This window comes from Physeter macrocephalus, chromosome 8 (genome assembly GCF_002837175.3).
Source record: "Physeter macrocephalus isolate SW-GA chromosome 8, ASM283717v5, whole genome shotgun sequence".
In the NCBI taxonomy this organism is placed as follows: domain Eukaryota; kingdom Metazoa; phylum Chordata; class Mammalia; order Artiodactyla; family Physeteridae; genus Physeter; species Physeter macrocephalus.
The window spans coordinates 116,871,785-116,895,325 of NC_041221.1; the positions used below are offsets into that span (position 1 = coordinate 116,871,785).

The 23,541-nt window shown below is 38.6% G+C and overlaps 1 protein-coding gene and 1 pseudogene across 1 annotated transcript in view; one reads left to right on the forward strand and one right to left on the reverse strand.

The window, feature by feature from the left end:
- The first annotated feature begins 3,472 nt into the window (after positions 1 to 3,472).
- Positions 3,473 to 23,541, forward strand: part of HSD17B4 (hydroxysteroid 17-beta dehydrogenase 4) — a 90,953-nt gene continuing 70,884 nt past the window's right edge. Inside the window, exons 1-6 of the mRNA XM_007119311.3 lie at positions 3,473 to 3,673; positions 8,333 to 8,386; positions 18,995 to 19,102; positions 21,034 to 21,093; positions 22,367 to 22,388; positions 22,494 to 22,540. Coding sequence (XP_007119373.1) covers positions 3,616 to 3,673; positions 8,333 to 8,386; positions 18,995 to 19,102; positions 21,034 to 21,093; positions 22,367 to 22,388; positions 22,494 to 22,540 — 349 coding nt within the window. The 5' untranslated portion in view covers positions 3,473 to 3,615. The remainder of the gene's footprint in view (positions 3,674 to 8,332; positions 8,387 to 18,994; positions 19,103 to 21,033; positions 21,094 to 22,366; positions 22,389 to 22,493; positions 22,541 to 23,541) is intronic.
- Positions 9,301 to 9,842, reverse strand: LOC102995850 (transcription and mRNA export factor ENY2-like; annotated as a pseudogene).

A 23,541-nucleotide genomic window follows, 5' to 3' on the forward strand; every position in this document is an offset into this window, starting at 1 on the left:
TAAGTTAAAATGAGGCTGTTAGAGTGGGCCCTAATCCAATCTAACTGATGTCATGTAAGAAGAGGAAATTTGGACCTACAAAGGGACACCAGGGTATCTGCTGCAAGAAAAGACCATGTGAAGACACAGTGAAAGGCAGCCATCTGCAGCCATTAGGAGAGGCCTCAAAAGAAACCAAACCGATCGACACCTTGATCTTAAACTTCTAACCTCTCCAACTGTGAGAAGATAAATTTTGGTTTTTTAAGCAACTAGTCTGTGGTATTTGTTATGGCAGCCCTAGAAAGCTAATGAAGAGTCTTATAAGAAGTCCTAATACTTTAACTCCTAAATATTTTCAAATCGCAGCACATGTATAAAATATTCCTGCAGTATTCTGACAGAAGTACACAGGGGTTGGGGCGCTGAACAACACAGGGGTTGAACAACCCCTTGAACAGCACAGGGGTTGGGGCGCTGACCCTCTGTGCAGTTGAAAGTCCTCATATAATTTATAGTTGGTCCTTCATATCCATGGTGCCACACCATGGATTCAACCAACCTCAGATCTTGTAGTACGGTAGCATTTACTATTGAAAAAAAAATTCACCCATAAGTTGTCCTGCACAGTTCAAACTCATGTTGTTCAAGGGTCAACTCTAGATAAGAATGGTCACAGGCCAGAGATCAGCCAGGGGGTACTAGCCATTCTGTTCTCCACAGCCACACTAAGCGTTGAGGATATCAATATTTCATGCACATCTGTAACCCATTCATGACACCTCATCTGGGAAGCTCTTTTCTAAAGGATAAACTTGAGGAAGAAGTAAAATGATCTCATAAGGAATGTCCGACATTCACAGAGGAAGTTTCTTTCTCTATATATCAACTGAACCCCAGGCAGAGTTTCAGGATGGCTATTAAAAAAATTTTTTTTTTTAAACAGAAGGATACTAACTGATGACTTCTCAGTGAGCTGAGCCCCGATCTCCTTTATCACTTTTACCTTCCAGGTATATTTTCCTGCTTCTGCACTTGGATTCCAGTAAGTTGTGAGGAGACATCTGTGAGTATAGCCCCATTCTCTGCTTTGGGTTTCTCTCTGGAAATACAAAGATTTTTGTTTGATCCTAGCTTTATAATTCTCTTTTTGTATTTTATTTATCATCACTATGTCTTTTTAAAATTTATTATTATTATTATTTTTTTAAAATTTATTTTAGTTTTATTTATTTTTGGCTGCGTTGGGTCTTTGTTGCTGCACGCAGGCTCTCTCCAGTTGCAGTGAGCGGGCTCTAGGTGCGTGGGCTTCAGTAGTTATGGCTCACAGGCTCTAGAGTGCAGGCTCAGTAGTTGTGGCGCAAGGGCTTAGTTGCTCCACGGCATGTGGGATCTTCCCGGACTGGGGCTCGAACTCATGTCCCCTGCATTGGCAGGCAGATTCTGAACCTCTGCGCTACCAGGGAAGCCCTTTTTTATTATTTTTTAAAATTTATTTTATTTTTGGCTGCGTTGGGTCTTCGTTGCTGCACGTGGGCTTTCTCTAGTTGCGGCGAGTGGGGGCTACTCTTTGTTGCAATGCACGGGCTTCTCATTGTGGTGACTTCTCTTGTTGTGGAACATGGGCTCTAGGTGCAGGGGCTTCAGTGGTTGCGGCACATGGGCTCAGTAGTTGTGGCTCGTGGGCTCTAGAGCACAGGCTCAGTAGTTGTGGCTCACAGGCTCTAGAGCGCAGGATCAGTAGTTGTGGCGCACGGGCCTAGTTGCTCCACATCCTGTGGGATCTTCCAGGACCAGGGCTTGAACCCATGTCCCCTGCATTGGCATGCAGATTCTTAACCACTGCACCACTAGGGAAGCCCATATCATCACTATGTCTTTTGGACAGAGATAGTATATTGAGAGTGTGAACAAATGGAGACTTAATCAGAAACCAAACATAGCCATTATTCAAAAAGTTTCAGATTCCTCTTTGCCTAAGATATTGACTTATGAGACACCACGTGAGGATTCATATGTTCAATTCAGTTGTGTTAAAGTGCATGACAATACCCAAAATGAAATTTCACGCTTGAAAATTGGACACCACTGAAGCTATTTAGAAAGCATTATTTTCATCTTGGAAAATAAACATTAAAGTTTATTTTTTCTAGTAAAATTATGTTTCCAAAAATGTTACTTCTGAGGCTTAGTTTATCTTAGTATAAACTAGTTGTTCTCAGTCAGGGGTTATCCCCACCCCACCCCAACTGAGGACATTTGGCAATGTCTGGAGGCAATTTTGATTTTTGTGACTTGGTGGGGGGGTGCTACTGGCATCTAGTGGGTAGAGGTCAGGGATGTTTCTAGACATCTTACAATGCACTGAACAACCCCACATAACAAAAAAATTATTGACCCCAAATTTCAATAGTGTCAAAATTGAGAAAACCTACATCATTTGACTGTACCCACCATTCAAAAGCAAAAATCATTTAGGAGCACCTGTTGACATTGTTTTGTCCCCTGAGATTCTGTTACCAAGGCTGTTGCCCCAGAATCATACCCCTGCCCCTCCCTCGAATGGAAACCAGTTGTTCTTATCTAAGTTCAGGAGGAAGCTGCAAAGAGAAAAACAAGGAATGCTTAGAACAACTAGACCCAAGATGACAGAAGATTTGACTTCCAGTAGACCTTGATCCTCATTATACGCTCATTGTAATACGTTAGCATGCTAAAGGGCCCATCCACCAGCACCATGACAGGTGATGATCGCCTTGACAACATCTGGAAAAGCCCATACAAGGACTGAAAAAGAGTGTTGCATCAGTTCTGTGTCCAAACCACAACCCTGTTCTCAGATAAGACGTGAGTATGCCTCCCACTCTTTCCAGTTCCCTCCCTTTTACCTCGGCCCTCCTAAACATATGGTGTCTGCCCCAATTGGGTTGTGAAGTTGATTTGCGAACTAAATTTGCGCTTTTCCATTCTTTGGCCATTAATTAAAGCTTGTGCTGTTCCAGTCTCAGCATAGGTTTCATTATTGGCTGTGCGAATCTGAGCGGAAAAAGAACCTCCCTGGGTGTCCTAGCGCCTGGCTAGGACTTCAGTGAGGGTCCAGTTGACCAGTTTGGTAACAGTTCCATTTGGGAGGTCAGCCTGGGGTCCCAGGACTCTGCATTTTTCCAGATGGTTTCCATCGAAGAGGTCCAAGGATTACATTCTAAGAAATCTTTTTTACCACTTGCTATTTCTGAAAGCTACTTAAGGATAGGGGCTGCATCCTCGCCTAAATCCAGAAAACGCTTGTTGAGTGAATGACAAAACCATGGATGAAAGTATGAATGAAGTTAGGGGAGTCAATCATTTTACTACACAGGTCCCAGAAGCTCCCATTACTTCCGGCCGCAGAACTGGCCCTTTCAAGCCAAGTCTCTTGGGCAGGCTCGCCGCGACTGGAGGCATGCTGGACTACATTTCCCAGAGTTCCAAGGGATCGCTGCGCAGGCGCACTTGGAAAACTACGGCGTCTCTCTCCTCCGCAGAAACTGGCAGGTCATTGCTGTCCTGCCCCAGCCTTTCCTCCTGTCCTTCTTGTCCCTCAGTCTGAACTCCAGTAGTTCTGTTAGTGTATGTGTGTCGCTGCAGGCTGGACTTATGGCCTCGCCGTTGAGGTTCGACGGGCGGGTGGTACTGGTCACCGGCGCGGGGGGAGGTGAGTACGCGAAGGCTAGAGGGCCGGCGTCCTCCAGCTCGCTCTCGTGCTGGGAGTCCCCCTGTTTGGTCTGGGATCCGCACGCAGCTGTAGCTGCGATCTCAGCATCTGGGCTGCGGGCAGCGGTGGCGGGGCGGCTTGGGGAGCGAGCGACTGGACTCGGTGGGGTTGAGGGTGGGAGGACGGACAACGATTGTTCTGGAGAGGAGGGGCTGGCCAGCCTTGAGTGGGGAGCCAGAAACTCCTGGTGCAGCCCACTTCTCCCCCACCCCAACCCTGTGGGAGCTTCTCAAGTCTTCAGGTCTTGAGAGGAGAGAGGCGGGCTCGGCTGCGGGTTGCAAAACTAGGTAAAATTCATCCCGACTCCCGTCTGTGCGTATCGATTGCGACTCTTCCTGTTAATAGACTCCCTAGGCCTCTGTCAAGTGTTTTAAACGTGGCGGAAAAGCCGTCTGGGGGCTGGACTCACCCCCGCAGGAGTAGAGATGTCAGCCCCTTGCCTTTGAAAGGTCAGTCATCTTTCCCTCTGTCGGATGATTTTAAGTTCTTGAGAGGGCCTTCTTTAAAAAAAGGCATCTGATAAGAGTCCTCCGTTTTGGACTTTGCGTGTTTATCAAGCGGATTGCAAACTCCAATGCCTGCAGGACTCAGGCAGGCGATAGAGGAATAAAATGAGAGTGGGGTGGGGGCAGTAGGAACTGGAGAGCAGAGGCCTTTCTGAAGTGGGCCAGATCTTCCTGTATTTCAGAAGCCAAGTGGAGATTGGTTATGTGAAATAACCCTATTTTTATTTCTATTTATTTATTTATTTATGGCTGCATCAGGTCTTTGTTGCGGTGCGCGGGCCTCATTGCGGTGGCTTCTCTTGTCGCAGAGCCGGGCTCTAGGCGTGCAGGTTTAGTTGCTCCACGGCGTGTGGGATCTTCCCGGACCAGGGCTCGAACCCGTGTCCCCTGCATTGGCAGGCGGATTCTTAACCACTGCATCAACAGGGAAGTCCCCAAATAACCCTATTTTTTTTTTTTTTTTTTTTTTTTTTGCGGTACGCGGTCCTCTCACTGTTGTGGCCTCTCCCACTGCGGAACACAGGCTCCGGACGCGCAGGCTCAGCGGCCATGGCTCACGGGCCCAGTCGCTCCGCGGCATGTGGGATCCTCCCGGACCAGGGCACGAACCCGTGTCCCTTGCATTGGCAGGCGGACTCTCAACCACTGCGCCACCAGGGAAGCCCCAAATAACCCTATTTTTAAAGGACAAAATTTAAGACAAACCACTCATACCCACACGGATGCTTTGCAGTGAGGTTTTACACTATTTCCCACCTGTCCATGATCTCTGTAATCTCCAAGTGCAGGGATCTTGACCTTATGGGCCTTTGATTACCCACTAGTAGTGCCTTATACCTAGAATGGACCTAATGCATAATTAATTTGAATTATATATTAAAAGTCACAAACAGTGGAATTCTGACAGTTAATTCATACGTATTTTCATGTCTCCATTTATAAAATGGATTTGCATGCTTCCTTTCAGAAAATATCTTTAGTATTAATTGGTGGCCAAATGTTTTATATCCATAGCTATATTTATTCTAAAATGATTATGTTTTTGGGAAAACATTTTGTTTACACTTTGCTTTTGATGGAAATAATTAAGTAATGCACTCATGTTTTAAACCTCTTTTGACAGTGAATGATTCACAGTATGAAATACATTTTATTCCAGGACCTGGTACACACACACACACACACACACACACACACACACACACACACACTATTTGAAACAAGCTCATGACACGGTACATAGTAAATGCAGTACACTTTGAACTTTTCTATTCTGTTTCATTAAGTAAATGCAGATTACAGCCCACTATATTACACACACACACACACACACACACACACACACACACACACACTATTTGAAACAAGCTCATGACACGGTACATAGTAAATGCAGTACACTTTGAACTTTTCTATTCTGTTTCATTAAGTAAATGCAGATTACAGCCCACTAAATTGATTTTGTGAAATATTAATGGGTTGTGACTAGACAGTTCTGAATTTAGCACCTCCTGTTCATGAACTGATTCATATTTTAAAGAGCCTGGATTATGATACAATTACTAGCCATTAGATCTGAATACTGATCTGGGGCAGATATAATTTTGTGGTAAAGTTGAGACTGTCATTAGGTCTACACTGGGCCATCATTATGAAAGAGAGATTGAGATCTAATTCCAGTCCTGTCATGAAGACTGTTGTCCTTGAGGTCTTGGGGTTCTCATTTAAGGATACATATCTGTAGAATTGAGGCACTGCTAAACATCCCAGGAGGGTGTCTGTGAATGCCTGCAAGGCCTGTGTCTGGGAATTAGTCTGACTCCAACCCACGCATGTTCTAGAGATGAATAGAAATATCTTTGCACTATTCAGGTGCTGTTGTTTAGCTTGGAATATTGAATAGTTTAATGGGAGACCTGGAAGGACAGGTTTAGAATGTCTAGGATTAAGGTAAACAATTTTGCCATGATGGGTGGTATAACGGGAATTCGTATTTATCAGCTGATTGTAGTAGTCGCTGGGGATGTAGTTGTGAGAGTGGTGGAGGTGGGCCGTGGAAGAAGGTAGTCTGGCCATTGCGAATTTGAGATGGTTAGAAAATAGCAAGCTGTAGATCTGGAGATAGTGAGAAGTGTGTGAGTAGTTGGAGATTCTGGAGTCGGGAGAGGTTTCGAAGTCGTTTGACTTCCTTTGATTGGTAAAGCTAGAAGGTGAAATAGTCCAGGAAGCTAATCTTAGAGGCTCTGTCAACTTGAAGCAGAGAGAAGTCTAACCCATTGAAGAGAGCACTGAACAAGCACTGTGAGAAAAGAATCAACTGATATTTGACAGTGCTAAAGAGGTTAAGGTCAGAGGAGAAATGAGGAAGAGAGGACTGTTGACAATGAACTTAGGTGTGGGAGAAAGTTAAGACAGGATTTAAAAGAGGATTAAGAGAAAACAGAGGCTCTTGGCTTTAACTTTTTGTGAATTTTGACTGTAAAGATGTGCTGGACATTGTGGGAAATGTAAAAGAATGACATAATCTCAACCTACAAGGACCTTCTAGTTTAGTTGGGGAGACAGACTAAGACACATAAAGTATTTAATTAATGTTTATGTAAGCACAGATATAAAAACATGGGAGGACACTTAACGAACCTGTTAATGGGCGAGTGGTGTTACAGGGAAACAGGGAGGAGAATGTCACTTTTAACTTTATATACAGATTTGTGTACAGTTTGCATGGGCCTTTATGGTAAAAGTAGATTACTTACATATCTTTTCAGAGAATTGTGTAGCTTGGTTTTGAGATAATTCTTTGATTAACTTAGATCAATCTGTACTAGAGACATACCCCATTCCTTTCATCTGATGATTTTCTACTTTGTTACCATTTTTTTTTTTTTTTTTTTGCGTTCTGGTTATGAGTATTTGATTTCTCTGAAAACCTCATGTTTAGAGCAAGTGCTTCAGCCTAGATCTGATAAAATATGAGGAGACTTGAGTTATTATATTGGGTGGGTTCTCTCTCATCCATTCAGAGTGGATTAAATTTTAAAATAAATTATTTGGTGATCTTTTAGTTTTGGAAAACTTTATAGTTTGGGTTCTTTTTAGAAGAGCCTGATAATTTAGCCATCTCAATATTTGTTTACTTGTTTATCAATTCAAATTAAATTTAAACTACCAATTAAATGTATCAATTACATTTTAAAAAACATGTGCATGTTAAAATGATTTAAACAATACAGAAGTAAGCTTTCCACCCCTTGTTGCTAGTTACACCATTCTGTTCCCCAGAGGTAACCACTAATTGCCAGTCTCTTATATAGTCTTCCTGAGATATTCTCTGCCTATAAAATTTATATGGGCACATATCCATTTTTGGATGTATAAATTTACACCTCATACCTTTTGAGTCTGAATTAAATATTTCCTGTGTTTGGTGGTTATGTAGTCAAGGTTCAGAGCAGGATATAGAAACCACTAGATATTTGAAACAGGAAAGGACTTAATTTAGGCAGTTGGGTTTTAGGCAGTTCCTCTTGGAATTCCTTATGGAACAGTATAAAACTGGTCCATTAGTGGAGCCACTACCTCTGAGGCTACCAATGGAACTGCCACAGCCCAAATAGCCACTGGCCCCAGGGATCTAGAGAATGGAAGCTGCCATCCAGAAATTAGGGAGCTAGATCTAGAAGCTGCCACTATATCTGCTTAATACCTAGGAAGCCTCAAGAAATCAGCTTCTTAACCAACAGTAACATCCAAAAGTCACAGTAAGGTGGCTTCTGCCTCATTCCCTCCTTCCACATTTCATGCAAATGCGTTTAATGGTGGAACCCAATTCACATCTAGCATCCATCCTAGAAGCTAGGTAGAATGATAGGAAATGGTAGGTAGAATAGGTGGAAAATACAGTTTTAAGCTTTCCAACCCCTGAAAGTAGAAGTAGGTGAAGTAGAGGCTGAGAGTGCCAATGAAGGCTCTACCCTTGTAATGTAATTAATTGTTCACCAGTTACTTTGCAATAAGGATTGAATTGAGTGTACCAGAAAAATTATGCTAATATTTGCTCAACCTTCTGATTTTTTTCTTCTTTTTTCAATAGGATTGGGCCGAGCCTATGCCCTGGCTTTTGCAGAAAGAGGTGCATCAGTTGTTGGTAAGTTGATATATTTTTCTTTTCATTCAGTAGCTAGGAACTAAAATACAATCTTCACAAGCCAGAGGCCTTTGTATTCACATCAAATAATTTGTCAAGGTCAAATTTCATCACTAATTTTTTCTTCTACCAGCAAAATTTTTTCCCCGTTGAGGCTAACTTTGTAACTTACTTTTTAAAGTAAACTAGTTTCATAGAATTTGCAACTTAATAGAACTGAGAAAGATGAGCCGACATTCATTATATAAAAGGAAATTCTTGAATTTGGTATATTGTGGGCTGTAATTTTTCGATGTAGAAGACTGGTGCAAGATGAATCCTTGTAAGCGTAAATATATTGGTAAGGTAAGAAATAAGTGCATTTTCATAACTAAATGTTTGGAATCGGGGAATCCAAAGTATTTTTTTTTAAATCTCTTTCATAAAAGTTTTTCAAATGGAAGCTTTTATAACAGTTAAAAATTTTTTTAATTAAAGGGGCACTTGCATGAGTTTTATTATGGGGGGATCAGTTGGAAGATGGTGTACACCAAAAGTGGGAGGTTTTAATAATCTCATTGGTTTGCCTGATGTACTTGGCAGTTGGTATGGACATAGGAGTGGATTTGTCTACAGCGAAGTCTTTGTGGGGAATATCTAAATGAGTGCCGGGTAGGTACGTAGGGCAGATGTATGGCCCAATATTTATTAATATCTTTCCTGTGCTAAAATTGTTGGCCCACATTGACCTCCCAATCCCAGTTTTCCTACATCTTATCAGGGAATACAGAGAGACAAATTTCTCCCAATTTGTTTACAGAGATGTGTAATAAAAGACTGAACAAGCAGTCAGGTTTTCTAAACAAAGAAGACCTAAGCAGGATATTGAATATACTTTTCTTCCTCAACATATATCTTTTTTTTTTTTTTCATTCATGAGATATTTATTAAAATAACACATTTAGGGAAAAAAATCAATACAATTGTATACATCATTACTGAAAACTGTATACCATCATACAAAAAAGGATTTTATTCTGGGAAATCAATTCCTAATTTATGGCAAGTTTTACTTTCAGAAATAAAACCACAAAACAACACAATCTAATTCAATCTTAAAGGCTGGCATGCTGAGCAAGGAATGTTCTTATTCTTTGTAGGAGCTCCTTCTTTACACTGTCAGGTACCAGGATTCTGCCTTTTGGTGTGATTTCAGCCACCATGTCGTCAACAGTAACGTGTTCTAGTCCTTTTTCTTTAATTACCTTTACAGTGTGCCTTCAACTGATCCTTCCAGCCACATTCAATTAATTTAGCTCTCAGCAACTCTTTGAGGCATTCTCTTTCTCCAGTTTCTATCAATTTTTGGTTAATTACTGCTCTCATCTGCGCATCTTTGTTCATCTTGCTAACCACACTCTTCGGCTGCCCGGACCTAGCATATATCTTTATGGAAGGGACACAGAGACTTTGGATATTCCTTGTTTAAGGTCATAGCCACTGTCTGTTAATCCAGTCTACTTCTTGGGGCAAGGACAAATTTTGATATTGTGGTATTTGGTCAGAGGGTGTATAGTTCAGGCCTTTTTTGCCAGATTTCCCCAAAAATATTTCATGTCAGGGCCTAAAGGCACATGTTGTTACTTTTTTTTTTCTTAAAAAAAATATATTGCTATTTATTTATTAATACTTAACAACTTTTTATTTATTTACATCTTTCCATTCAATTCCGTAGGTGCAAGTATCTCATTTTCTCTTTTGTATCTCCTAAGGGACCTAGAATACTGCCTTTTGTAAAGAAGGGACTTTGTTCATTCATTCCTTTATTGTTTGATGTAGCCCTTTTTGGGGGGTGGGTGGGCTGGGGAGTGGTTGGAGATTGGTTGAATAAATTTCTGCTTTTTCTGTTGTGACTAAGTTATAATCTTAGTTTATAAACTTGTTTTGTAAAACCTTTTGCAGCAATATGTGTTTATGTGGATCAGTTTTCCTGAATTTATTTATTACCTTTGAATTTGTTGAACTCATTTTGGAATTTTTCAGTTCTAAGAAAAAGGTAAACAGGGACAGTGTATCTGTTTATTTAGTCATTGCCTCAGGGATGGTATTGCAGCAAGTGCTTGTGAAAGTCCAAAAGGCAGAAACTTAGTGTTTTGGGAAAAATATTTGCCAAACTTGGCTGGAGAACCAGATTTAGTTTAGTTTAGTTTATGTGAAAATGTAGAACTTCTCACTGATATTTTCTACCACTTTTTAGCCTGTGACCTAGCTGTGAACTTTCTAGGCTACCAATGGGTTTTGTTCTTCCATAACCACCACTACCCTCAGCTTTAACTTTTTTAAAACACAGATGCCCCGAGTCCAGGTTTTATCATGTGCACTAACATTTCTCCTGTGTTAATTTTGTTCTGCTCAGCATATTTTCACCTGAGTAAGCAAAAAATAGTAAAGAGGAGTAAGCAAACCTAGGATTTATGACATCAGAGTATCTTGTTTGTGGAAAAATTACTAATCAGTTAATCCTATGACTAGCTCAGAGGCCAGTAAGAAGTAAGACCTTAAGAAATGGAGTACCTTGTTTCTCATATAAGTCAACTTTTGCTAGGTTATGTGAGTTAACAGACAAATCTCAATGGTTTATAATAATAAAGGATAATTTGAGGACTTCCCTGGTGGTGCAGAGGTTAAGATTCCACCTGCCAATGCAGGGGTCACAGGTTCCAGCCCTGGTCTGGGAAGATCCCACATGCCGTGGAGCAACTGAGCCCGTGCGCCACAACTACTGAGCCTATGCTCTAGAGCCCATGAGCCACAACTCCTGAGCCCGTGTGCCGCAACTACTGAAGCCCACGTGCCTAGAGCCCATGCTCCGCAACAAGGGAAGCCACTGCAATGAGAAGACCACGCACCTCAACGAAGAGTAGCCCCCTCTCGCCACAACTAGAGAAAGTCCACGCACAGAAAGGAAGACCCAACACAGCCAAAATTAAAAATAAATAAATAAAATAAATAAATTTATTAAAAAAAAAAGGTAATTTCATACCTACGTGACCTTTCAGCTTCTGGTTAGCTGTGTCTCCTCTGCTTTATGTGTCTTACTAATTTTAGGATCCCAGCTGAAGGAGCAACTTTCATCATGGCTGTTCTTCCAGCAGAGGGAAAATAAAAATGGATCCCCTTGGTGTCTCATAAAGCTTCTGTTTAGTAGTGGCATGTCACTTCTACTCACCTTTCATTGGCCAAAGGAAATCACCTGGCCAAGCCCAAAGTTAAGGGTATCACTTAAGATATTCTCTTCATATAAATATGATTGCTATGTTTTATATTCCATAATATAAAGCATTATGGGAGATTTAAATCTGGGTATAAGAACTGCTAAGCCTTTGACTGATAATTACAACAAGGGTCATTTGGTTTCGTACACATTACATCTTTCAAGAAATGTTCGCACATATCTGAAGGAAATGTTGGGAATGGAATAGGTTTGAGGTTTCCTCAGTAGGTGAGCTGTATCGAGTTCTCTGAATATTAAGTTTTGTCTTGAGGGCGTGAACACAAAGAAGATCGAAGTGTTCCAGCAAGGAGAACCTCTTTTTGGACAGTAAGAAAGGGAGAATGCTTTCTATTCTTGAACTGGAGGAGTAGCACTTTTGGGTAATTGAAACTGCAATCTTTTGAAGTAAGATCGACATGATTTCTTTTCTGTACTGCAGTTGCATAATAGCTGGTAGAGATGAGTTACAAGTTCCTGTGGTCTGATGCCAGAGCCTGTGTTTTTAACCGCTGTGTGATCCTGACAGCCAGAAGGTGAATTGCAGTGGGAAAAGTGAATTGTCTTTGAAGTTAGGTCAGGCTATAAGTCCTGTTTCTGCTGTCTAATTACATGACCTCTCTGAATATTAGTAGCCACCTTACCTAATAGCTTCCAGGATTATGATGGGGATTAAATGACATCAAGAATTAAAACCTTTTGTAAAGGGGGTAAAAAGCCAATAATAGTGACTGCCTACCGTGTGCTGGGCACTGTGCTCAAGATTATGTCAAAGTGAGCTCAGGGGCTATCGCAGGCTGGAGTGAAGTCATCTAGGGGAACAAAGTGAGAGATGAGAGATCACAGGAGGTCAGGTCATGTAGGACCATTTAGTTCAGAGTAAGGACTGGCTTTTACCCTGATTGAGATGGGAAGCCATTGGAGAGTGTGGAGGAGCAACATGACCTCATTTAAGGTTTAAATGGATCATTCTGAGTGCTGTGTGAGGAATAGGTTCTAGGGGAGCAAGAGTGGAAGTGGAGAAGTATGTTGGGCATATTGGGGTTTATTATCCTATTAACTCTTCTTGTCCACACTTGTAATTTTTCATTAAAAAAAAGAAGTGGAAGCAGAGAGATCTGTCAAGTTACCACAGTTATCTACATAAGAGATAGGGGTGATTCAGACAGGTGGTAGGGATGGAGGTGGTGCAAAGAAGTTAAATTCTGGAAATATTTTGAAGGTAGGTATGGCAGGATTTGCTTATTTGCTGATGTGGGTTGAAAGGGAGAGAGAAGGATAAAGTGGTGGTTTACCGAGATAGGAAAGACTGGAGGAGGGCCGGATTCGCAGAGAGGGGACATTCCCAGTAGACTTTCAGATGGGGATAGTAGGTAGGCACTGGGACATAGGACTCTGTAGTTGGGGGGACAGGTTGAAACTATATAAATCTATTTTCAGTTTCTAGGTGGTATTCAAAGCCAGGAGACTGGATTAGATTACCCGGGTGGTGAGTGCACATAAACAGGAGATGGGGTTCCAGGACTGAACTCGGGACTCAGTCTCTCATTTTCAGTTTCTTCTCCCTTTAAGGAGACCTTTGATGCCTTCTTGTTGTTGAGACAGATTAAGTCCCTTAAATTAAAGGGACCTAATTTAAGACGTTGCTTTCTAAACTATCACAACATTTTGGAGGCCTTCAAATATTTAGATACATTTATGGCCATTCTGGAAAAGACTCTGATGAACTAGGGTGATTGTGTCTTTCTGCCAAACAGTGAAATAGTACGGCAGCTCTGTGTTTTCCGCCTTTTCTTTGGCTGTCAAGAAGCTTAAGGGTAAACCTGACACTGTCCCCAAATAGAGTAACTACCATTAGCATATGCTTTGAGTAGGCTTCTCTTTCTCTGATGTAACATTTTCTTAATTTTTCCATTTTTTAATAGTCCTTGCACATTTAAGCCACCTTAAATACTTTTTGGTAGCAGTCAGGACATGAACAGAATACAGGAAGAAATCCCCATTGGGCCCACAGCTCTCAAATCAATGAAATGATTCTTAATGCTATTGTTTGCTATCGGAAACTTTATCAAAATAGGAGGAAAGGCATCAAGCATAGAAAACAGGAATGCCTGGAAGAACATCCAGGAGATGGTTAATAGCAGTTACCTCTGGGATAAGACAAAGATTTAAAAGACTTTGAATCTGCAGGGTTTGAATTTCTTGAAAGCATTAAAAAAAAAAATAACCCCTCCAAAAAATAAGTACACTTGTACACTTGTAGTATAATATTGCCCGTGTCATCTTTTTATATGCTTCTCAGATTACTCATTGTAAAGGATGTCACTCACAGAATCAATACATATGAAAGTTATTTTGATTTTGTAGATTTGGAAGCACTATTTTACTTTGGAAATAAAAGTCATTTATAGATATGTCATTGGTAGTGGATATGACTCAGCTGGTGTCAAACCCTTGGATTGAATAAATATATGAACATGAATATGTGTAAGCACAGTTATAAAGCACTCTTCAAATACAAAGCATTATAACATTATTACTCTTGATAATTAGGTGGCAACTTAGAAACAGCTATATAAACAATTTCCCACACTGAGCTACAGCAAAAAGGACGAACTACTTATAGTAAAGTGAAGCAGTAAAGTGAGGGCAGACTTTAAGGGATCTTGAAAGTTAGGCGGTGAATAATAGGGTTCCACTGAAGATTGTGAGCAAGGAGATGACAGTATAAAGGCTGCCTTTGGGCCATTACCCAGCAACAGTCTGCTGATTGCCTGGAAATATTAAGATTGGAGGCAGAAGACCACCGGGAAGGCAACTGTAGTAATCTGGGCATGAAATTATAGAATAGGAAAGAAATGGCAGTAAACGATTCCTCGAAAGAACTGGAAACTCCTCAGTGCACAAACTATCTACCTTGCGAGCTCAAAACACCTAGCACAGTGCTGGATACAGAGTGGGAACAGAGCGAACATTTGAAGAATCATAATGAAATTGATGTCAAGCCTTGATGGCTAGTGACGTGCTGTTCAGAAATGGGAGAAAGGAAAGAGTACCTGGGAAATAACTCACCCAGCAAAGTGATGTTGAGAAAGTGGGACAGTTTGAGGAAGAGGATAATCAGTTTGATTTGCATTTTTTTTTTTTTCTGTCAAACTAAAAGTGACATATATTCCCTCAGCTGGTTTAGCAGCCCTGATATCAGGAGACCCAAAGCATGTTTCTTGCTCTAGTCTTTGGAGCCAATAGTCAGGGCTGAAGGATAGCAAGAAAGAACAAGAAAACCAACTTTTGAGAGCAAAGTCCTGTACACAAATAGGATTACTAAAGACAAATCCAGATTTATCAATCTGGTTTATGTAACAAAACACTGAAAAACAATGTATGTAATGCTCATCAAATAATATTAATGCTCCAATGTTACCTCTGTTTCTCTTTAAACATTTCAATAAAAGAACTTATGATTTGCAACACATATGATAAAGAATTAAAATCTTTGGGCTTCCCTGGTGGCGCAGTGGTTGAGAGTCCGCCTGCCCATGCAGGGGACACGGGTTCGTGCCCCGGTCCGGGAAGATCCCACATGACGTGGCGCGGCTGGGCCCGTGATCCATGGCCACCGAGCCTGCGCGTCCGGAGCCTGTGCTCTGCAATGGGAGAGGCCACAACAGTGAGAGGCCCGCGTACCGCAAAAAAAAAAAATAAAAAAATCTTTTATAAGTAAGGGACACGTACACATCTGTAAGAAAGAAAAGCACCCCAAATGAAATGTGATTTAAGCAAGCAAAACAATAAGAAGTATAAATGACCAATAAGCCCATGAAAATAATGTTACCTTACTAGTGCTCAAAGAAATGTAAATTAAAATAATGATCTACAACTTGTAATCATTTAATTGTTATACTGAAAAGAATGATGATGTCCAGTGTTGGGAGGATATGGGGAAACAGGCATTGTCACAAACATGGTTCTGTTTTCAGGCTTCGATAGCTGATAACTTGGTACGTTGTATTTAGGTATCCATTTACCTATTAATAGAGTATTTTACAGGCTCCAAGAGTGTTTTAGAATTCCCTGGGTTCTTATATCCCTGCTCTAGCGGTTAGCATATTGCAGGTATTTAGTAAAATCTTGGGGTGGATTTTTAGTAAAAAACCTTATGTAGTCTTTAATAGACTATCCAAGTCATTGATTTATTTAAAATGACAGAAATAAGAAAAAGATTTTACATCTTAAAAAAACCCAAAACTCTTCAGAGCTATAAACTGGATTTTATATGGAGGATTTACAAATATATCACTTTTGGGGATATTTTGATGGTTTTAGCTGAAAAAACTCTGTCCTTAACTATCATAATCTTAACCATTTTTACTCCCTATTTTAAAGCTATTTGTTTGACTGGGGTGGCTGATTTAGTGTTCCTTCTGTATTCTCCCCAAGCACATGTGATTTTTTTTTTTTTTTTTAGTGGAAATAATTAGGATAAAAGAAACTTGTTTACAGCATTAGAGGAGCAGAGTGGTATTGTGGTAGGTCCAGGTTCTAGTCTGAATTTTGCCATTTCATACAGCCTTGGAGCCTGGACAAGCTTTGGAGCCTGGAACAAGTTACATAACCTTTCCTAAACTTTCCTCTTCTGTGAAAATAGGAACAGCTGTTCCTGCCAAACTCCTAAAGAGCTGTATGGAGATCAAATGCAGCAATGTACATAGATGGGTCTTTGAAAATGCAAAGTATGTACATACCAGTATAAGGCGGTAATGGTATTTTAAAATATTATTGTGATTAGAATTTTAGTCGTATATTTAAGCGGAACAGTGTCACATAGTGTGGATACATTTCTCTTTGTCTACAATCTGTTAACATTGTTGCTATCCAAGCCCTTCAGTGTGTAACCAGTGCTTTTCTAGTTAAGCCTGTAATCCTGTGATTTAGCTCTGGTGATAGCGGGATAACTGAGTGGGGTCAGTGTTAAGTTTGTACTCTCTAAGGTAGAGACTTGTCTTGAATAAATCTATTCTGAAACTGTTTCACTGCACATCATTGATCTCAATAATTATTTATCCAGTCTTCAGTTCTAACCTTTGATTGCACTTGGTTGCACTTTGAACAGTTTCCACTTGTGGGTAGTGTTTCATTTCACAATTGAACAATTCTTTCTTTACTTAAGTATGGCCTTTGCCAGTTTGCTCTTGAACTTTCCCTTGCTTAGTTAAAAAGGGTCTTAAAAGACTGTTAGCATGTTTTAAAATCTTGATTTTTAAAAACTGTTTCCTGTCATTTGAGTAATTGTACAGAAATGAATAATTAATAGGAATTTAGTCTTGAGAATCTTAACACTTTTTTTTTTTAATCTCTGAGGGATAACATAAGCCTTTTCCCCATTATTGTCTTTGCGGCATTTTTTATTTACAGTAAGGCTGTTAAGACTATATTGTTAGAAAAAATATATCCCAGTCCACATTTTGAAAAACTCATTTCCTTTAAGCGTAAAAGCACATTAGGCTAGCTTTGCTCGGTATCATCCCTGTATCTCCCTTTACCACCCAACCCCACTTGCAGCCCTCACCCCAGCCCCTCCAAAAGAGAACCATTCTTGAAAAGAAAAAAAAAATCTTGTGTGTTTTCTTTTTTCCCCAGGTATGGTAATTATCAATTTGGATTAAGAGAGTTTAAATTTTAGTATATACCTCTATGCCATTTATTAGTTAGTAATTTTTAAATTGTTATATTCCACACAGTATGTGCAATAACCCTATGAAAATGATCACTTTGCAATGCAAATTAATTCTTTGTCCCTGGTATTTGTTTTGAATTCTGTTTTTTCCAAGTTATTTGGCATTGATCTATATATCTTTTCATTTGTTTTTGCATGTTATTTTGTAAATAATTAAATTATTGTATAAATTACCTTTGTTATCATATTATTTAGTTATGTTGGCTTTTATAAACTTTATGATGCAATTAGTGCATTAGTGTAGTTACCACATACTTAACTTTCAGTAGATTATAAACTCTGAGGATAGGCACCATTCTTATACATCTTAGATTTCTGTAGATTTCCTTGCATATAGTAAATGTGCAATTAATGTTTGTATCTATATAATTGGATATAGGGAGATGTTATGTGGTAAGTGTGGCCAGTTGTTAAACATATAAATTACATATATGGTATAAATTAGTGACTGAACACATATTAGTTGTGTATGTAATTTTTGAACTCTTTCAATAAATAGTTTTCATTTCTTTTTTTGGTTGACCATGACACACTATGTTTTATAAAAATTCACATGTGCTTCTCCAAGAGTTTAATACTGTGCTTGTTCTTTATCACCATTCCTCTAAACAAAGTCTTTCTTGACATGGAGAAGATATTTCACATTGTGTATTTAACCTTTCTTTGTTTCTTTTTTTTTTAAAATTATGGTAAGAACATTTAATATGAACATTTAACAAATTTTTAAGTGTACAATACAGTATTATGAACTACAGGCACTATGTTGTATGGCAGATAAGATCTCTAGAACTTATTCATCTTGCATTGTTGAAACTTTATGCCCACCGATTAGCAACTTCCCATTTTCTCCTCCCCCTAATCTCTGCAACCACCATTCTACTCTCTGATTCTATGAGTTTAACTATTTTAGGTACTTTGATGTAAGTGGAATCATGCAGCATTTGGCCTTCTGTGACTGGGTTACCATATTATCTGCAAGGCTCATCCATGTTGTTACATATTGCAAAATTTCCTTCTTTTTTTAAAGGCTGAATAATAGTACATTGTATTTATGTACCACATTTTCTTTATCCATTTTTATCTGTCAGTTGATATTTAGATTATTTCTACATCTTGGCTGTTGTGAATAGTGCTACATTGAACATTTGGAGTGCTGTTATCTCTTTGGTTCCTGATTTCAGTTCTTTTGAATAAATACCTGGAAGTGGGATTGCTGGATCGTGTGGCAGTTCTATTTTTAATTTTTTGAAGAATGTCCATACTGTCTTCCTGTGTATTTAATCTTAAAAGTGATCTTTAGGTTTTTTTCTTTTCTTTCTTTTTGCTAAAAGTGGGTTGAATCATGGTCTTTTTCTTTCCAAAAAAGGAGAAGCATCTCACAGTTAAAAATTTCATGACATGAACCTGTGTTTAAATATTTTTGCTGCTTCATATCTGTATTTAAAAACAAAGAGGCATGTTTTGAAAGTACATATCTCATGGTGTGTTCAGTAAGATGGGAACATGGTAATAGGGAATTAGGAAGATGACTGAAGAAATACACTAATAATATAATTTCATTTCCAACTCATATTTTTAAGGTCTAGAACTGAATTCTTATTTGTTTATTTTTGCATTGCAGTGAATGATCTAGGAGGGGACTTCATGGGAGTTGGTAAAGGCTCCTTAGCTGCTGATAAGGTTGTTGAAGAAATAAGAAGCAAAGGCGGAAAAGCAGTGGCCAACTATGGTACAATATTTGAGAGAACTATACTGCTTCTTTTATATTTCCTCAAGTAATGCTGTTTCTCATGTTAATAATTATTGAGCATATATCTTGGCATTCCAGTATAATTATGAAATTAGATTTTATCTAAGCCTGCCAAAGATGTTTAGTGACGTATTTTTTAAACTTTTGATGTAGATTATTTCATGAGTCTAACTTTTATTCAGTTGTTTATTTAATATTTTTAATAATGAGCACATGATATAATTAGTATATTACTGTAGATATGAATATGAATATGCTCTTAAAAGACCTGTCTTAGCTAAAAGGTCTTATGTATTTCTACTGAGTTCTTCTTTTCAAAATTGCTTTTAAAAAAAATTTCTTAAAGTAATATAGTGTAAGAAGTGAAGTGCCCCCTTTCTGTACCCAGCCTTCATATTCCATTCTGCACAGGTAATCATTGCTGTATGTAACTTTCTTATCTTTATGAAAATGTAAGAGTCAAAGTTAGGCATTAAAAATAAAGAAAAAATAACGACAGCAAATACAACCTTTATGTTTGATGTATTGATTCTAATAGTATATGTAAGGAATCTTCTTGAGTAGATTTACTTTAAAAAGCTAGTGCTTACTGACTTTTCTGCAAATTAGATTGTTTTTATGGACCAGGGAGAAAATTAGATTGCCAGTGACTTTATTCTGAAATTTTAGAGGAAAGGAAATAGGATATGATTTGTTTTGAGAGATCAAGGGAATAATGAGACAGACATTTTAGTATCTTATTTCCACATTGAGAGTCTAGAAAAACGTTTTCAACTTAAAAAAAATTTCTGGGGTTTTAAAACCTATTTTGTAAAGATAAAGATTTCAGATTCTCTTCCCTGCCCCTCAGTTTTGATACTCAACCTGTATCAATCAGGATTCAGTCAAGAAAACAGAAGCCCTTCTTGGTTTTCCAAGTGTGAAGGGTTTTATACAACGAATTAGAGACTTACCATTGGAAGGTCTGTGCAGGTTCATGTCAGGGAAACTGTCGATGACCATCTCAGCCTGTGGCAGGTGGTTTTCAAGAGTTCACCTAGATGTGCTGTCAGTCTCACGTCTGCAGCCTGCTCACAAGATTGCCTGCATTTACAGTCTCCTCCTACTTTTCCTCCCTTTAAGCGAGTATCTCTTTTTGGCAGATCTAACTCAGGACCTTATGGGTCCCAGGGAAGGGACCTGGCTCCCCCTGTGATTTCAGAGGAAGTAGAAAGAGGCAATGGTGATGTTGAGTTGACAGCTGACCATTTGACACACAGCTCTGGGGATATGAGCCCTTCTCCTGGGCTGATTAGCAGAATATAACAAATCCATAATATTTCATTGAGCTTTACTTTTTGTAGTTAGTATTATAAAAACAGTAGGTTTGTTTTCCAAATGTAGTGATACAGAATTGAACATGCTTTTTCAAATTAAACACGCTCCTCCTTCCCTCCCTCTCAAAGTCTCATTTGCATCCTTAAGGGGAAGTGCTTATGTGGCTATTTAAAATTCAATAGAAATGAAATAAAATAGAATATTCCCTTTGTAGTACTAGCCACATTTCAGGCCACATTTCAGTAGCCACATGTGGTTTGTGGTTACCGTATTAGTGCAGAAATAGAGCATTTCCATCTTCACAGAAAGTTCTATTGGACTGTGGTATCTTGGATATTATTTGTCAAATACTTCTCATTTACCCCCTCTCTTTTTTTTTTGTAGGTTAAAGGATTGTCTTAGGGACTAAATTTCTTTTGTAACATGTATCATTTATATTTTAGTTTGTTACATGCCTACAATATGAATGTATTTTCCTTGGAAACAAGTTCTGTTGAATGAATAGTATCTGTCATGTGCTCTGAGCCACAGAATTTAGAAGTCATTTGTAAGGGATATTACTGAAGTTTTGTCCTAATTTCCCTTTCCCTCAGATTCAGTGGAAGCAGGAGAGAAGGTTGTGAAGACAGCACTGGATGCTTTTGGAAGAATAGGTAATGTTTCTTTGCATTTATGGTACTAACAGAGCAGCTTCTACCTTTCTGATGAAATATTTTTTATTTCACTTTTGTTTATTAAAAACTTTTTTGGTAATCAAATGTTTAGATTTGTTTTAAATTTTAATTCTTTTACATACCCTAATCTTATTCTACAAAGGGCTTGAGGTGACAGTTTTTATGCATGTATGTGTTGAGTTTGTTTTATATTTTTTTGGACTTTAAGAGCCTTTAAAAAAACTTGTGAGTATTCTCTAAGTTTCCTTTTTATAATAATTTAATCATACTCCAAATATATTTAGAAAATAAAAAATAAAGCAGTATTTTGGCAGTAGAGGACCCAGTGGAATATTTTAGATAATTATAATGATTCAGATTAAAATGATTCAGTATCTTGCAAATTAATTAAGATGAATTATATAAAATAAAAATCTTCATTTTTAAGAAGCATTTCAAGCATTTCAGATATATTGTTTAATTTTCCTGACTTAGTCCCATACATTGTTAGTAAAAGGTTATTGAATTACTACTAGAGGGAAACTACTGCAGATAAGCCCAACATGTTTATAATCTGAAAAATGTTAATTTTTGTAGTTTGAATGTGTTCCCCCCCCCCTTTTTTTGGTCTAGCGTATATATGTTTCTAGCTATATTTGGTTGAGCTTATGAGAGACGTGTTCACATAATGTCTGACACAGGGGTAGAGACCACAAAGTCATAAGGTGAAAATAGCCACAAGATGGTGGTTGAACCTTAAGAAACAATCCCTTTTTTTTTTATAGTGAGAATGCAATTATGTATTAAGATAGGCCATCAGTTTCTAACTCTAGTGGTTTCCTTTCTGGGCTTTTGACTTTTGAGTGGCAAGGAAAAATATTTTAAACTTTTAACTTTCCCAGTGAATTTTGAAGGTAATTGAGGGATGCCTTACAATTACCACTGAATTCTAAGAACCTAAGAGTTGTGTGACTGCTAATTCTGTAAATAAGCTCACAGAATTTTGGCAGAAGGTAGAGGTGGAAACATTTAGGTATGTAGACTTGAGAGGAAAGCACTGATATAATGGGGTACTTATTGTGCTTTTGTGAATCAGATTTTTTTTGCTATAGGTATAAAATTTTGTTCTGCTAGCACTTGTTACCTATTATATCTACTTTTCCATGGGCGGCGGGGAGGCAGGGAACACTTTTGAAAGAAATGTGAGTTGTAAGCAAAGGCAAATTAATATGCTTGCTTTTATATTTGTGACTTGAATATTTTTATATTGTAGATGTTGTGATCAACAATGCTGGGTGAGTATTTCTTTTTAAATTTCCAATAAAGTAATGTACATGAAAACTTTTTTTTTTTTAAGTGTTGACTTTCTCTTCTCAACATATATAATATCAATTTTTCAGAATTTTGAGGGACCGTTCCTTTGGTAGAATAAGTGATGAAGACTGGGGTAAGTTATTTTAAATATATGTTCTCTGGAACATACTTATCCATTTAGCCTTCTAATATTTGATACATTTATACACTTAAGGAAAAACTTGCTTCCACCTATTTTTGCCTCTGCTAATATAAGTGATGAATAAGCTTTACAACTGAAAATGAACAGTTGGAAGAAAAGGCTTTTGTGACTTTCGTTCGTTTCCCTTTTTCTCTTTGAGAGATTGTCAGCATTTTCTTGCAGTATTAGTTGTTTCTAACAGCCTTTTGCATGCTTGTCTGGCTGTATGATTCTTATTTCAAGAGCAAGAGCAGGCTATGGAAGAGAGTCTGAGGCCCTAAAAATGATGGAGATCGGAGAACTGGGTGGGAAAAACCTAGATATAATTTTGAAACTTCTAGTAAGTAGGAAAAATTTCCATTAAGAATGTCATGTTGGAAAGATTGAGTTTAGATGATGAACAATCACAGTTATAAAATTTTTTTATCCTGTTTGCTCTTTTCTGCCCTTACTTTCATTGGCTATCAGAACTAAAACAAGCATTGGTGGCTGAGATGGTGGCAGGCATGGTAACTGAGATGAATTACATCATTGTTTATAGAGTGTATTTCTGGGAAATAATTGCCAAAAGTTCTTTTGGAAGAAGCAAGATATCTTTCCGACTTAGAAGTAAGCGAAGATAGGCTTTTAGTTTCCAATTCCCTTGTAATAACTGGAGAAAAAAGGAGCTGAGAAAGATAGAATTTGTTGGCAGAGGGGACTTAAGCTGGTGCTTTGCTTTGAGCTCTCATGGGGCTGGAGTGTGTCCTCTTCTGGTTTCATCAGAGTAAGATTAAATCTAGAGTTGTTTGTTTATCTGAATCATCCTCCAAGTTGTCTGTTCATTAGATTGACATTTCAGAAAGCAGGCTTCTCTCTGCTGCATAGCACAGGGAGATCACCTCTGTGCTTTGTGACCATGAGAGGGGTGGGATAGGGAGGGTGGGATAGGGAGGGTGGGAGGGAGGGAGACG